Source organism: Sorex fumeus, unplaced genomic scaffold, assembly GCF_029834395.1.
Source record: "Sorex fumeus unplaced genomic scaffold, SorFum_2.1 ptg000082l, whole genome shotgun sequence".
Lineage (NCBI taxonomy): Eukaryota > Metazoa > Chordata > Mammalia > Eulipotyphla > Soricidae > Sorex > Sorex fumeus.
The window spans coordinates 3,659,370-3,676,494 of record NW_026606139.1 but is presented as its reverse complement, the minus strand read 5'-3'; the positions used below and the strand labels follow the sequence as shown (position 1 = coordinate 3,676,494).

Below are 17,125 nucleotides of genomic sequence, written 5' to 3'. Positions count from 1 at the left end.
GGATCCTTAAGTATAATAATTCCCCACCCCCAAGGGAGTCTGGCGGGAGGGAGACAAGCGGGAACACAGAACAGGAGGCAGGTGGCGCATGTGACCAACAGCACTTGGCCCTGGCACAGCATATGGTTCCCCCTAGTTCATACAGCCCCTGAGAAACAATCATCAGATGTAGCCCTCAAACCCCAGATAAGCACAGAAAATTCCACCCATTTTCAGTAGAGTATCATATTAGTGACTTTCTTTTCAAATTGTTTTTGGGCCACCCGTGTCGATACACAGATGTTACTCCTGGCAGTGCTCAGGGATAAATATGGGGTGCCCAAGGTATGGAACCCAAGTCGGCTGGGTGCAAGGGAAGTGCCCTATCTGCTGTATTATTGCTCAGCCCCTATTTCAGTGAATTTCAAGATCTAAACGTCTTGTCAATTTTTGTTAGGGGGCTACACCCAACAGTGCTCAGGGCACCATATCTAAGTGCTGGGGATCCAACCCAGGCCAGCCATGTGCAAGGCAAGCTCTTACCCACTGTACAACCTGTCCCAACCCTGCTGTCATTTTTAAGTCAAACACCACTAACTATCAGCGTAAGTTTTAGCAATTCAGGGGAGCAGGGCACTAGCATTTAAAGAACTGAAAGAGAAAATTTATTACCAGATTCAACACTAACTTCTCCAAGCTTAAGATGAGCTTGTGCAGCATAAAGCTGAGCTTCTTTTGTTTCTTGCCTGAAAGGAAAGGTGATGAAAATCTTAATGGCATTTGTGAAATTCCAACTACTTTCTATTTTCAATCAAGATCCCTACCTGAATTGCAAAAGCACCAGGATTTTTACCTTTTAAAAATGATCTTTGCTAAATCCAGCATATCCCAGGCAAGTTCTAGGTTCCCAATCTCTTCCTCTTCATTTTCATGAAAAGACTAAAATATATTCAAATCATTGGTATTACGATTAGTACGAGGCTGACAGCTTTACGTACAAATATAAATTTATATTTTAGTTTAAAAAAAAAGATTAAAACTGAATTTGCCCCTCTAAACCCCCCAAAATAGATTCTTCCTTACAGTTTACATAAAGTTTACCATGCCTCCCCCCCCGCCCCCCCCCCGTGCTGGGAACTGAACCCAGAGCCTCAACATGCAAGGCAACTGCTCTACCACTGAGGCACATCTCCACCCCCTTGCCACATTCGAAAGATGCCGGGGCTAGAGATACAACAGATCTACTCATCAGGAGTTCCCAGTTAATAAACAGCTATTCCTAGCCAAGCCTACACCAGCCAGTAAGCCACATTTCTTTAAGAACAGAGACAATGAGTGACGAGATAGTACAGAGGATAAGGAACTTCCCTTGCATGTGGCTGACCTAGGTTTGATCCCCCAGCACAGTCAGGTATGACTCCTGAGCACAGAGCCAGGAATAATCCATGAGCATCACCAGGTGTGGCCCTAACAACCAAATTAAAAAAAGAAAAAAAAAGCACACAATGACACTGAATGAATTCACCTTATTTTCAATAACTGAATCAGCTGGTGTTTCTTTAGCCTTATCATTTTCTTTGTCTTCCTCTTCTGAGCCTTCAGTTTCTGTAAGCAAAAATACCTCAATATTGAGAATACTTAGAAATATCCTCTAATAGAAATCCCAACCAACATGTGTCAACTTTCTCAAGGTTGGACAGGTGAAATGCTCAGCCAAGTCAGTTATAAATATAAATATTTAGCTAGATATAAATATAAAGCCTGTATGCAATGTATCTTAAATGGCTATGGCTTCAACCATCAGTGTACCCTCCCCACCACAAGGACTGAATGTTTCTCTCAAAAAAGTGAAGACTGGCCTTTATAGAGAATCCCAGTGTTATTCAACCAAGCGGGTGGAAGCTTAGTCAGTGTTCCTGTGTCTTCAGGTAACTTGTTCCATAATGCAAATAGTTAAGAAGGTGCCCAAAAATTGTCATTCCAATTCATTTAGAGCAACTATTCTTGAGGAGACCAGCTTTTCCACAACAAAACTGATCGAGAGAAAAAGCATAGCCCTCCCAATGGATATGCCACAGATGCAAGCCAGCTCTAGCAGATGAACTTGGATGAGCATTACCACAATTAGTTATTTATTCCAGCAACAGGTTAATACTTGTAGATTGATAAACACAGGTCACTGCCTGTAAAACACAGGTCAACTGCTTCTAATAAACATTTAAGTTAGAGTTCAGAATATCAAATGACTGAGTTTTGACCAACAATGCATAAATTGGGTATAAGGACTACCTCTGAAATCTTCCATTAAGCATTTTTAATTCCACCAAGAGTTCAATTATTAGCTCCTAATAACCAGCATCAAAGGGACGTAGATATGGCAACCAGGTTTCAGAGCCATGAAGTGAGGTGCAAAGACTGTAATCTGTCTAGCAATGAATAGATGAATGAGTAGGAAAGAGAGAAAACTGCTTGATTTTACAAGAGAGTAAGACAAATCAAAAAGTCTTAGCAAGAAGTCAATTACAAGTTACAAACTAACCTATACAAAACTGTCTTCCTCCTGCTGGCCATGTAATTTAGTGGTTGTGATTTATATATCATATGTCCCTACAACTAACACATTATTTATGTACAAATAACCAAGTGGGTTACATATACCTGAGGTTATACTGACTGGCAAAAAAGCCCCTCAGAGTCCAGCAGAAAATGCAAGGCAGGAAATATCTATATATTTAAGAGAATGTTTTTTAAAATGGGGGAAACATGCTAACTTGAAGGGAAAAGCAACAATACATTTTTATCTTAAATGTCACTTTGGAGTTGGGGGGGGGGGGGCGCCACATCTGAAGGTGTTCAGACAACCATATGGCAGCAGGGATCAAACTAAGGTCTCCTTAATGCACAGCATGTACACACATGCTATCTCCCATCCCTTATTCATATTCTGAATAAAGCAAGTAATAGATAATGTTGATTCCTAACCATACAAGAATGCTAGAAAGTTTAACTTCCAATTTGGCTTATCTACTTGGGAATTAATTTTAAATTACACCGACCTGGGCTAGATATAAAGGAAGAAATCCTTGCAGACAGGTAGGACGTTAGTTCAGGTCCATAGTTTGATACCATAAGGACTTCTAAGCATGACCAGGTCTCTCCTGAACAGTCAGTGATTGCCTCTGTGCATCACTGTGTGTGGTCTATACTAACTGTAAACCATTACAGAAATTATAAAAATTAAAATTTTAGAACCTGAAAAATAGCACATGAGGCAATTGCCTTGCATGTAACTAAATCAAATCTCCAGCACCACATGGTCCCCTTTGTACCACCAGGGACCACTCCTAAACACAAATAGCCACTAAGCCTGCCAGTGTGGCTCAACCCACCCCCCCCCCCCACTATCTTATCTGTAAATGCAACTTCTCACATAATTCTTGGTATTTAGAATGCACTATGCAATTTTAATGTTTCAGGTGAACCAAGTGCTGGGAGATGAACTAAGGAACTGAAGCTATCAGGACTAGTTTAATACTCAGCAACGCACGGAACCCAGCACTGAGCCAGGAACAGTCTATGAGCCTCATCAGGTCAATCAAAAATCAATCAGCAATCAATTACTTTTTATTAACAGTTTACACCTGTTTGAGAGACATGCTCAGAGAGTATGCATTACCTTTGTGATGGAGTCAGGTTAATGAGAAAGACATTACTTGATGCCTTTTTCAACCTGGGAACCTACATGTAGGTAATTAAAGGAAATGCCTTAATGTTCTCAGTGAGATCCTAAAATATCTCCCAAGTTTCTTGGGGGTGGGGGCCATATAGCTATGCTCACTGCTTACTCCTGCTGGGAATTAAGTGGACTATATGGGGTGCCCGGGATCGAACCTGAGTCAGCCTAGTGCAAGACAAATGCCTTACCTGCTATACTATCACTTCGTTCCCTGAATACAGTATTCCGAGCTAGTGCACTTTGTTTCAAAAAATTGTATTTTACAAACATTTCTTGATTTTGCAGTCTCACCAAAATATTAACAGCAGAGAGATGTATAAATCAGATTCTTTGGTTATTCCGCAATCATGTCGGTTGACTTTATTTTGTGTACTGACTACATAGAATAAACTTAGCTCACAGACTAGAAAATCTTTATGCCCTAAATCTTCAAATTTTTCACTTGAAAAATCACATTCACTCTGATAATTAGAAAAAAGCAGACCATTATTTGTATTATAGACAGTGACAATCCAAAAGGTGTTTGTGGCAAGCTAATTCTGCTAGAGTACTAAAAATGCCCAACACCACGCCAGTCAGCAGTAGCCAAAGTATCATACCACATGCTACTATATGTGGCCCAACTCCCAAAGTACTATAAAGTACACAGTCAGAAAGATAGTACAGCAGGTAGGGGAGTGTTTGCCTTGCACACGGCTAACCAGAAGTCCAAACGCCAACAATCCATATCAACCCCAATCCCACCAGGAGTGATCCCTGAGCAGTCAAAACTAAGCCTTCAGCACCCCAAGATGTGGGAAGGGGGAAAGGGGGAAGAAAAAGAGGGAAAGAGTGAGGGTAGGAAAGAGCGAAGGTAGGAGGAGGAGAGACAGGGGAGAGAGAATTGAAATTAAGATCCCAAAGCCTTTTCCACTCCAGAAGCCCATGTTCTCGCTTGAATCTTTTCCTTTCCCCTTCCATTTCCCTGTATCTATTTTACTTCACTCAAAAAAAAAAAAAAAAAAAAAAAAGACAACAATGAATTAAAAGCCTGAGCTGCATATTCCAGCCATTCTCTTGCTGGCTATGTAACATAAGGCAAATACCCCCCCCACTTGGGTGGAGGGGGCCACACCCAGCCTTGTGCAAGGCAAAGGCCCTACCCGCTGTACTATCACTCCCACCCTGAACAGGCAAATCTAACCTCTTCCAGTCACATTTTCTGTGAAAAAGAAACTGGGGGCCGGAGTGATAGCACAGCGGGTAGGGCGTTTGCCTGGCACGCGGCCAACCCGGGTTCCATTCCCAGCATCCCATATGGTGCCCTGAGCACCACCAGGAGTAATTCCTGAGTGCAGAGCCAGGAATAACCCCTGTGCATGACCAGGTGTGACCCACTGTCACTGTCCTCCCATTGTTCATCAATTTTCTCCAGCGGGCCCAGTAACATCTCCGATGTGAGACTTTGTTGTTATGGTGTTTGGCTTATCAAATACGTCAGGGGTAGGTAGCTTGCCGGGCTCTCCGAGAGGGGCGGAGGAATCGAACTCGGGCCGGCCATGTTGGCTGCGTGCAAGGCAAACGCCCGACCAGCTGAGCTATTGCTCCAGCCCCAGGTGTGACCCAAAAAAACAAAAACAAAAACAAAAATTTTAATTAAAAATAAATAAAAAATTTAAAAAGGAGTTTCTGGCCAGAGCTGTAGTGCACTTGCCATGCATACTCATGAGATCCTTGGTTTGATCCCCAGCACCCCCATCCCTCCCTCAATGAGCCAGAAAAAGAGCACAAAGGTTACTGAATCCTAACACATGATATGGGCCCAGAGCGATAGCACAACGGTAGGGCGTTTGCCTTGCACGCAGCCAACATGGCCCACCCGAGTTCGATTCCTCCACCCCTCTCGGAGAGCCCGGCAAGCTACCGAGAGGATCTCGCCCGCACGGCAGAGCCTGGCAAGCTACCCGTGACGTATTCGATATGCCAGACACAGTAACAACCAAGTCTCCAATGGGAACGGTACTTGGCCCGCTCGAGCAAATCGATGAACGAGAGGGCCTTTACTTTTACTTTACTTTAACACATGATATACCCTTTTGATCCCTACTCCCACCAAACACTGCTAGATGTGACCCTGGAAGCCCTAGCACCTTGGAACACAGGATCCTTGCAGCACCTGCATCCTCATATTTAACTGCAGGCCATCACTCCAGATACCCCAAAAGTACCACCAGGAAATCTGAGACGGGTAAAGGGAGAGATAAAAGTTGCTTCTTAATCAGTGTGAAGGTAATATAAGAACAATACATTTATATAAGATCTGAGGCCAGACAGAGGGACAGTACCACAAGTAGGGAGTCTGCCTTTCAATGGACAACCCAGGTTTGATCCCCAGTATACCATATGGTGCCTCGAGCCGACTAACAGATGTGCCCTCCACAATCCAAATCAACATCAGATCTAGGGTTGGAAACCTGTATCCTGACTTACTGCCTGACCCTAAACAGGTAACCACTAAGGTTGAATTTACATACCATCTACTACAAAGTATTATTTTCCAACCAAAAGTAACTATGTCAGAGATCAATGTTACCCTGTGATTCAAAGTCTAAACTAATTCAAAATCTGTTATATACAACAGATATTTGTATATAAAATATGTTCATCATCGTTAAGATTAAGACATGGGAGAGTTTGTGTTTCGCTTTATTTTCTTAATAAATTCAGTTCTTGGGGCTGGAGAGATAGCATAACGGGTAGGGCGTTTGCCTTGCACGTGGCCGACCTGAGTTTGATTCCCAGCATCCCATATGGTGCCCTGAGCACCGCCAGGAGTAATTCCTGAGTGCAGAGCCAGGAGTAACCCTTGTACAACGCTGGGTGTGACCCCAAAGAAAAAAAATAAAGTTCTGTGCTTTTACCAAAAAGAATTCTTTGTTTAATTGATAACCCAATCATGATGCCATTTAACCAATTCACTCCAGGTTAACAAACTTTCACTGACTGGAGTGCAGGGACCTGCACACAGGTCAAAGAATTTACATGAATGAGCTGCAAATACTCATAATGGTCTTCTAGAGAACTCTTAAAGCAGTCTGGCAATTATGTGAAGACTATACCTGTGATTATTAATACCAATGTTAGGTGAACCTTTGACAGTAGAATCCTCAAATGATAGCACAACTCAAGGCAGACGTGCCAATTACGTAATTACTAATTAGAGGCTTATATTCTTGATAAAAATTAATCACAATTGACCAAAACTATACAAAGCACCCCACCACTTTATAATTTGCTAATACTCAGTTCAGCAGCCAAAGCAAGCATGAAAACGAGGGGCAAAGCAGCAAGCGAGCTACAAGTTTTCAAACGATCTTTAAGATTACTCGCTATTGTGAATAAGCCTCTCAACACTGAAGACTACAGAGGGACACCAGAATCTTACACTGGTGATAAACGCCTTTCATTAAATGGCATGCCTGGTTAAGTGTACCAGCTCAGGGGATTCTACTGCTCCAAACCTGCTTTCCAAAGCAGAGAAAAGGAACCAGGTGAACAACAAAGAAAATCCATAGGCATGCAAGTGAACATCCATTCAGCATTCTCTGCCAGCCTCCTCCACTACTCCTTACTATTCCACCCCTTTTATTACCTTTTTAGCCTCTTTCATTGGCTAGTGTGACGTAAGTTAATGATTGCTAGCCAAGTCTCACAAATCAGAGCCTATTTTGCAGTTAGTAGAAGCATTAGTTTATAAGCCAGCTAAGAAGAAACGCCTTAACTTGCTTACAACCTTAAAATTTTATTTAGAAAAAATCCCAATTATTATTTTTAGCCCTTTCCAAACCCAAAGGCAGACAGAAAATTCTGAATGGAAGGCTAACTTTTACCCGTGATTAGTGTGTCAAATCCAGAGTATACTCCACCCACTGCAGCTCTTTCATATCCCATGTTACCTTCACCCTCTTTCATCTGTTCTTCTCTCTCTTCTGTCTCTTCATTAGCAGCTAGCTTAACTTTGTCTTCAGGAGATTCCTCAGTATCCCCCTGGGTTACTTTGTTCTCAACCCCATCTCCAGCTGCCTCAGCTTCTTCTACAGACAACTTAGTATCCTGACTAGGTACTATTTCTGCACTGCCCTCACCTAATCCTGAGCCATCCTTTGTTTCTGTCACTCCTGCAGAAATCTCTGTTTCCATAACAGTCTGATCTCCTGCAACTGACAATCCATTAAATGTACCATCCTCAGGAAGAGCTGCGGTTTCCTGCCCTGGCTTCTCCTTGATTTCTGACTCAGCTCCTCCAGCTGGTGCCTCTGGACCTGCTGCCGTCACCTCCGGCGACTCTTCAGCAGGAATTACTTCTTGTGCGAACATCGGCGCAAGAGCGGCCTTTCCTGGCTCATTTTCAGGGGCAGCTACCTGCGTCTCTGACTCATCACCGCCGATATCAACTGTTGGGTCTACAGACTTCGCTTCTACCTCCACTGTAACACTCTGCTTTTCTAAATTCACAACAGGTTGCTCTTCTGAGGCTTCTTCTGGCTTCTCCTTTACGTTTACAAGTACTTCTTCCTGCTTCTCCTGAACAGCTTTTTCAACGTCCTCTTCTTGAGCATCCGTGCCGGAAAGTGTTTTTCCCTCTTCAGCATCTGGTACTTCCTGCTCTGACTTCACAGAAGTGACATCAGTTTCTTTCAGTCCTTCTGGTGCTGATGTTCCTTTTGCCTCTTCAGTGGCTTCAGTTAATTGATCTGAAGTTGATTCAGGTTTTCCCAGTAGTTTCTCTGAAGATTCACTGACATCCATATCTTCTCTTCCACCCTTCTCCATTTTGATGTCCTGTTCTGTATCAGCTTCAGGCTTTGCCAGAGACTTTTCTTTTAGTTTTTTTGCTTCTTTTTCTTTCATGGCGTCATAAACCTGTTCTCTCAACTCGTCCCTTGCTTCCTCTACATGGTTAAAGAACATGAAGCATAAACACGTCTTCGAGTTTAACGATAAAGGTATAAATGGAAACTAAAAATGCATACCCTTTAAGCCCTCAAAACAACCTCGCTTTAATTTTAGCAGATGACCTAAACATTCCTGCCCCTTAGAAAAGCAAAGGGCAAAGTTCAAGCTAGCAGAGCAGCTTACCGCAAAAGAAACCCAAGCTCCTTAATGTTTTACTTGAGCATTCGGATTATCAGTTAGGTAAGAGATGCCAAGCTTTAAAGGCTCCTTTTAAACATTAGAAACTTTCAGCCAATACTTTAGAAATTAGGACTTCTTGAACACAGAAAGAAAAGTGAAAAAGCTCCCAAAGCAATGCTATTAATGCTATTATGTAACTGAGCAGCACAGACTTAAAATTTTACATAAGAATATTTAGCTTCTGTAATATTTAAGTACCAATCTTATTTGGGTTAAGTTATCCTCTTACGAAAGTCTGCTGTCAGTTTCAATGACTGGTTATTTCTACTGCAGTCACCAGCAAATATAAGAAGGCAGGTGCCATCCCAGGCATGTTATAGCAGAGATGCCCTATTGCTATCACTTGGGTACAAAAAATAAACGTCGCATCTCTTGAATACCACATGCAACTCCACATACCATCTACGTTATCATTATTTTCTACCAGAGATTCATCTTCTGCTTTGTCTCCTTCCTCCTCTTCCACATGCACACCTTCCAGGGCATTTCCCAACACACCATTCTCCATTCTAGGAGAACAAAAGAAGAAAGCACCAAAAGTATGATGGCTGGAACCTAACAATTTTGCTAAATAGATACTCATTTTTCAATTAATACTCCTATATTATAAAAGCAACAGGAAGCAAGTGCAGAGACTATACATTCTAAAATTCATAGAAGAAAAGTAATGATCACTACACATCTAATAGATTATGGTAGTAAGAGCGTTAAGAGGAAATAAGCATACCCTACCATCTAGCAACCTGGAAAATAAATTGTCAAAAGAACAAGATCTGGGCTGGAGAGGTAAGTACAGCGTCAAGGCACTTGCTTTGCATGTGGCTGTCCTGGGTTTTATCCCGGGCACCACATATGGTCCCCTGAGCACTTGAGGTAAGCCCTGAGCACAAGATTTAGCTCCAAAATTGAAAAAAAAAAAATTAAAAATTTTTAAATTAAACCTCCCAACTTCACATCTGTGCTTTCTTCTCTGTATCACCAAGTATTCCAGCAAGATTTACATTACTTCCCAGGAAACATGCACAAGCACCTAATAAATAGCCCCAGCACTGCTGGACGGGAAATGGTCCCCAGATTCCACAAGCACTGCTGGGGAGGCCTAACAGCAAATCAGTATGTTCCACATGATTATAAAATTTATTTACCAGAAATGAAATTAAATAGATTATCATTTTTATACTATCAAATACTCTTAAAAGTTATTTACTTAATAAACCCAGGAAGAAAATAGATACTAATTTTCCAATTGTCTACTTACTTTGGGTTTTGGCCACATCTGGTGGTACTCAGGGGTACCACATGCAGTACTAGGATTTTGAACCAGGGTTGCAACTACTATAGCTGCATGCAAAGCAAATGCCAAACTCCTGTACTATCTCTCCAACTCCTAGGTAACTAGGTAAGACAACTTATTAGACATTCTCACAAGCTAGTGTTTTCATACTGTCCTTAATTCATCCTTGTTAAATATGAGTTGGGGGTTGGAAGGGACAAAGCAGTAGTACACAGGGCAGGGCACTTGCCTTGTACACAGACGACCCAGGTTTGATTTCCCCAGCACCCCATATGGTTCACTGCTAGGGGTGATCCCTGAGTGCAGAATCAGGAGTAAGCCCTGAGCACAATCAGGTGTGACCCAAAATCCAAAACCAGACATAGTAAAGATGATAGGGCACAGCTGAGAATATATTTAAAGATAATCCATCTAGGGGCCGACAGGGCAGTAGAGTTGGACAGAGCACTTGCCTTGCAAGCAGCCAACCCAAGTTTAATCCCCAGCTTCCCATATAGTGCCCTGAGCACCACCAAGAATGATGCCTGAATAGTGCGCCAAGAGTAAGCCCTGAGCATCACCAGGCGTGGCCCAAAAACAAAACAAAAAGGTATTAAGGTAGGAAAGATAGCACAAAGGTTAAGGCACTTCCCTTACATGGAACTGACTGGGTTTGGGCCCAGTACCGCTCAGTCCCCTGAAAAGAGCCACGTAGCCCCTTCATAATGCCAGTTTTAAGGGCACCAAAAAAACTGCCAGTTTCAGCAGCACCTAGTACACTGACGCTCTGTGGCGAAAAACAAAACAAGACGGCCAGAGAGATAATACAGGGAATTAAGATACTTGCCTTGCAAGCAGCTGACCCTGGTTGAGTTCTTAGCACCACGTAAGACATAAGGTCCCAAGCATTGCCAGGAATGATTCTGAGCACCACCAGCTGTGGCCCAAGCCACCCCCCAAAAAGGTTTTCCTTGGCTTCTAACATCCTCAAAAGTAAACACCTAGCACAAGAGGAAGAGCCCTTGCCTGGTACACCACTGACCTGAGTTCAATCCCAGGCACCCCATATGGTGCCTAGAGCTAGGAGTAACTTGAGCACTGCTGGTATAGCCCCAAAACAAAACAAAAAAAAAAATCAACATCTAACGATAATTTTGCATTAACAAGTTCATGTCAGTATGTACCACTAGTGCACTAGTGGCTCACACTTTGATGTGGCTTAATTAACACAAATTATAGCATATGAAGTGTCTTTCAAAGCTTTAATCATGCATTTTGTCGGACCCCAGTTTGACTCCTGGCACTGCACATGCTGCCTAAGCACCACCAGAGTGGCCCAAAAACAAAAAAAACAACTTCCATTAGTAAGGGATGATAATTCGGCAGGCCAAGCATTTGCCTTGCATGCAGGTGACCAGGGTTCAATTCCCAGCACCCCATCCCTACGGTCACCCAAATGATGCCAGAAGTGACCCCTGTGCAGTCAGTTATGGGTAAGCCCCTGAACACTGCCCTGGTGTTCAGTGGCCCAAAAATCAAAACTGTGCATCAGTTTTTCGTGGTTCTTCCAAACTCCCTCTAAAATGAGTCTCAGCTCATATGAAATCTCAAAGTCAATAAAACTGTTTTAACAAATCTTTTTTAACAGATCATTAAAGGTTATGCAGAACAGCTTACAAACTGCAGCTTAAAAGACATACCTTGCCAATTCCAAAAGTGATTTCCCATAGAAAAAGAAGGCTTCGCCACACTCATTAGCTGTTTCTCCATACTTCTTACCTCTATAAAGAGAACAAACATCTAAGATCTGAATTAACATCTAAGCTACAACATTTATTTCCAGTTCTTTATCAAATGACACCAGTACAGAAAGTCCTGCTAGAAAGACCCCTCCATACTCTCTAAGACAAAATCTAAAAAGCAATGAATGATGTTTCAATCCCCGCAAAGAGGGTCAAAGACATTGCGGGACGTAAGGCACTTATCCTGCATGTAGCCAGCTTTGGTTCATTCCCAGCAATGCATATACTCACTCCATTAAGCACCACCAGGCCACACCTGAGCAGAAAGCCAAAACAGACCTGAGCACTGCCAAGTGGCTCAACTCCCACTCCACCCCGACAGAAAAAATAAATCTGGGGTTAGGAAGGGAAGAGAAGGAGGATGCTTTTAAGTTTTTTTGGTTTTTTTTTTTTTTTTGGTTTTTTTGGGGTCACACCCAGCAATGCACAGGGTTTACTCCTGGCTCTGCATTCAGGAATTACCCATGGTGGTGCTTGCCCTACCTGCTGTGCTGTTGCTCCAGCCCCCGGATGCTAAAGTTTATGTTGCCTATCTTTTGCTGATAAAGGGTAGCAGGTAGGGCATTTGCCGCGCATGTGCCGACACAGGTTCAATCCCTGGCACCCTGTATGATCCCCTGACCCCACCAGGAGGGATCCCTGAAAGCACAACTGTGTATAGTTCTATAATCTTCTAAAAATCTTCCGGGTTATAATTTAAGATCAAACTACATTCACAGGGGCTTGAGTGGTAGCATAGCAGGTAGGACGTTTGCCTTGCACGCAACGAACCTGCACCGCCAGGAGTAATTCCTGAGTGCAGAGGCAGGAGCAACCACAGTGCAGCACAAGGTGTGACCCAAAAAGAAAAAAAAAAAACACCTGCATTCACTGGCGTTTAGTTAGGAGATCACTGAGCCCAGAGCCAGGCCCGAGGCACAGCTGGGTGTGCACCCCTCCAACAACAAAAAAGGACAGTAAGATCCATAGAAAGACAGTATGATTAAGAGCAAGAGTATTCTTTGTCCCTTAGTTTGGCTCACTAGGTTTTAATCCCTTTTAACTTTGGGGGGAAATCCTCCAAAGCATTGCAGAGAGGGGAAGGAACAAAGGCACCCAATTGGCAAATTCTCAGCCAGTTGAGCTAGCAGTTTAATGCAATGCTGCTTGGGTCCTGCAGTACCAGGGATACCTAAGTCCTGGCAGAGCTGGGGGCTTCCAGGACTGCACCCAACAATGCTAAGGGACCATAAGGAGCCAGGAATCAAACCCAGATGAGACACGTGCTAGACATGTGCCCTAACCACAGTACTATCTCTTGTCCCTACTTCTAATTTTTAATTATAAAATCTGGTTTAAACAAATTACTAAATCTGTTATATTTCTCCTCTACAAAATGGAAACATTACAAATTTAGTAAGCTACCCTAACAACTGGCTGAGCACATTCTTTACATCTGGGTGGCATCGGTTCAATATCTGGCACTGCATAGTCCCCTGAGCACCACTTAAGGCCCATCCTTCTAAACAGAGCCAGGAGTAGCCTCTGAACACTGCTGAAGGTGGCACCCCCCCCCCAACTTCAGGATAACACTGGTTTGTGCTTTCTCTTCTACCTTAGAGAGCTTAGGTTTACTGAGTAATGACCATCACAATGCTCCCGAGGCACTCCCATTTCCTCAGTATTCACCTTTAATCTTTCTGTTCTCAGCTTTCTCTACCTGTTAATCACTCATTTCCCCTAAAGGGTACCTGTGTGACTTGTAAAGTCAAATTCCTCAGAAATCTCTGGATTTGTATTTAAGTGAAATATTGCTTTTCTCTTTCCCTTATGTCCTTTGCATAGTTCACTTCAGAGCAATGTTCTTTTTGCACAGACACAGGAAGACAGTTAATGCTATGCTTTTGTAACTTGGGAGTTAATTGACTCCAAATAATATTTACTCCTGGGCATCTGTCATATGTACTCGACTTAAGCCTCAGTTGCCCTTAGTTCCTAGCACCCCAAAGACAGGGTCCCGAAGAAGGGACTGGGTCAACCCAGAGTAAGCTGTAAACTACCCTGGCATCAAAACAGGACAGGCCAAGCACCATAATACTTAACTATAAGTTAAGAGCATGGTCATGGACAAATTCTTCATGATCCAAAGAGAAACAACTGGACAAGGACTCTACTGGGGTTTGGAAAGACTAATCTGGTCTAAGCACTATAGTCTGGGATCTATAGCGAAATGTCCCCAAGAGAGCCATCCTTTAAGCTTAATATATCTCTTACCAGGTTGGAGAGATAGCACAGCAGGTAGGGCATTTGCCTTGCACATGGCCCACGTGGCCGACCCGAGTGCGATTCCTCCGCTCCGGTAAGCTACTGAGAGTATCTCGCCCGCACAGCAAAGCCTGGCAAGCTACCTTTGATGTATATTCGATATGCCAAACACAGTAACAAGTCTCATGATGTAGACCTTACTGGGCGTTACTGGGCTTGAGCAAATCGATGAACGGGAGGACAGTGCTACAGTAATGTATCTCTTACTGTGTCCATACAAAATGACTAGAAAGATTATTAAGAAGTAAATGTAAGGTGACTGCTGAAATGGTTATGGACTAAGGAAAGGAGAAAAAAGGCCTAGATGAAAAATTCCTAGGGGATCTCCTGGCAGATCTTTGTCTTAGAAGAGCTTTCCTGGAAGGAAGGGCTTTACATATGTTGATTGTGCTATCTAACCTAGGTGTGGTTTATCCCCCAACCTTGGGAGGTGGAGGTCTGGACTAAGGCTTGCAAGACAAAGCTCAGAGAGACGAACATGGGGGACAGAGGAATACACTGAGACCCGGGAGGAGGCAGAGGGAGACGGGATTAGAAAAAACTGCAACTGATCACCAACCAGCCTGGCAGCCCTGTTCCCTCCTTCATGCATCTTCTGGTAGTGGCAGCAGGCCGCGGTGGGGAAGTGGCTCGTGGCCACCTAATGCATGTAGAAAGAAAGAGCGGGAGGAAGAGCTTGCTGCTGCACACCCATTTATTTTTTGAATACACATCCCCCCCTAAATACTGTTAAGACTAATTCAATATGCACATTAAAACACAACTCAAGAGCTGGAGAGATCTTAAGGAGCTAAGTGCATCTTTGCATGCAAGAGGCCCAGATTTGGGAACAGAGATAGTACAACAGGTAAGGGAGTAAGTATGCAGCTTGCGTGGGCTTGATTCCTAGTATCCCATATGGTTCTGAGTCCTGTCAAGAGTGGTCTCCAAATTAAAAAGGCACAAGGAAGAAGGACTGAAGAAATAGTATAGCAGGCAGGGCGCCTGCTTGCCTGTGTACAAAGTCAACCTGGCTGAAACCCTGGCAACCCTTATGGTGCCGAGTCCTGCCAGGAGTGATCCCTGAGCACAGAGCCCAGAGTAAATCCTGAGCACCACTGAAAAAACTACCGGATAGTGGGAGGGTGGGGGACGGGCAGTTTAAAGTGCTTATCTTGAATACAACCAAAATCAAGTCAATCCCAGTCATACACTAAATATGGTCCCCTGGGCTCCCCGAGATGTGTCCCCCCAAAAACAAAACCATATCCAGGGTTAGAGAGAGTTCAGTAAGCTTGAGCATATGTAAGTTTATGTTTAATCCCATTCACTACATAGTCCCCTGAGCACTACAAGAAACCCTGGAGGGGGAAGATGGGTATGCGCAGGAACCACCTGATCCCCACCAGATGTGGCCCCAAAACCAGAAAGTGTGGGGGCAGGGGGTGGGTGGGGGGGTTCTATTGGGAAATAGAACACAGGAGGCCCTGTTCAAGAGCTTAGTGTAGTTCATAAACAGTCAAATATGGCCAAAATTTTTAAATACACATACCACATTTATAACATTTCATATACAAGAGAATCACGCATTTTAAAATTAAAAACCTTAATCAACATAAAATGCTGGCTTTACTCTCAGCACATCAGTAAATAAATAACAGATTTTGAAGTGTGACAAAAGAAGGCAGAGTATAGTAATCATGCAACAAACTAACATTGATAGTCAGGAATAATTTCATTTTGATACTGAGAATGGGAATGAAGAAAGAACAGACTAATAGGACCTAACTAACTGAACAGAAGAAATGAAGCCAGGTTTTTTTTTCTTTTTGGGTCACACCCAGAGATGTACAGGGTTTACTCCTGGCTATGCACTCAGGGATTACTCCTGGCAGTGCGTGGGGACCATATGGGATGCCAGGGATTGAACCCGGGCTGGCCGCGTGCAAGGTAAATACCCTATTCAATGTACTATCGCTCTGGCCCCGATGCCAGGTTTTAATCCAGTAAACCCCAAACCTAAAACTCAGCTCTAAGTATCAACAAAAATGGCATATAAGTGCAATCAACCAGAAAACAAATGGTTGCAACTGCTAGCAACATTAGGGGAAATTACCTAAAACTAAGAGATTTGAAAGATTACTGACCTAACTAAAGATTACTGATCTAACACTTTTCCTCAGTTCCAGAAGTACAATCTAACAGTCTTTACAAGTTATAAAATAAGCTTTTGAGGCCAAAAATATAGTGAACATGCCTTGCATGCTCAAACCCATATGGTTCTCTGTTGCCCAAGTAGAACTGGAAAGAGACCAAGAATAGCAATACATATATATGGGACAAAAAAACCTACGTGGAGGAAAACGCTATTATTATAGCAGTATTGTTGGTAGGGTAGCCAGTCATCATGGTTTGCTTGGGAGTGAGCCATTTCCCAGGACAGATTACTAAAATTGGAAGTCCCAGAACCAGAATAAGGAAGTCATGCTAACAGTAGTAGCTGGAAAATAAATTACCTTAACTGAATGCTGATATTGCTCAGTGACATGCAGATTTTACAATGTTATAGGAATAACTCCCAAATGAAAAAAATTGATCAAATATTTAAAAAACTGTTGCTGGGGGCCAGAGCGATAGCACAGCAGGTAGGGCGTTTGCCTTGCACGCGACCGACCTGGGTTCGATCCCCAGCATCCCATATGGTCCCACAAGCACCGCCAGGAGTCATTCCTGAGTGCAGAGCAGAGCCAGGAGTGATCCGAGCATTGCTGAGTGTGACCCAAAAAGCAAAAACAAAACAAAACAAAACAAAACTGTTGCTGGACCAGAACCACAGTACAGCGGATAGAAGCTAACCCAGACTCAATCTTCAGCACC

The 17,125-nt window shown here is 43.2% G+C and overlaps 1 protein-coding gene across 2 annotated transcripts in view; it reads right to left on the bottom strand.

The window, feature by feature from the left end:
- NASP (nuclear autoantigenic sperm protein) overlaps nucleotides 1-17,125 on the bottom strand; it is a 30,923-nt gene that overhangs the window by 4,658 nt on the left and 9,140 nt on the right. The window contains exons 4-9 of one of the 2 annotated variants that reach the window (XM_056130923.1): nucleotides 11,864-11,944; nucleotides 9,290-9,399; nucleotides 7,651-8,646; nucleotides 1,505-1,584; nucleotides 833-918; nucleotides 652-725 (exon numbers count right to left, since the gene is read on the bottom strand). In XM_056130923.1, the coding sequence (XP_055986898.1) occupies nucleotides 652-725; nucleotides 833-918; nucleotides 1,505-1,584; nucleotides 7,651-8,646; nucleotides 9,290-9,399; nucleotides 11,864-11,944 (1,427 nt within the window). The remainder of the gene's footprint in view (nucleotides 1-651; nucleotides 726-832; nucleotides 919-1,504; nucleotides 1,585-7,650; nucleotides 8,647-9,289; nucleotides 9,400-11,863; nucleotides 11,945-17,125) is intronic. The other variant, XM_056130922.1, reaches the window with a different exon arrangement.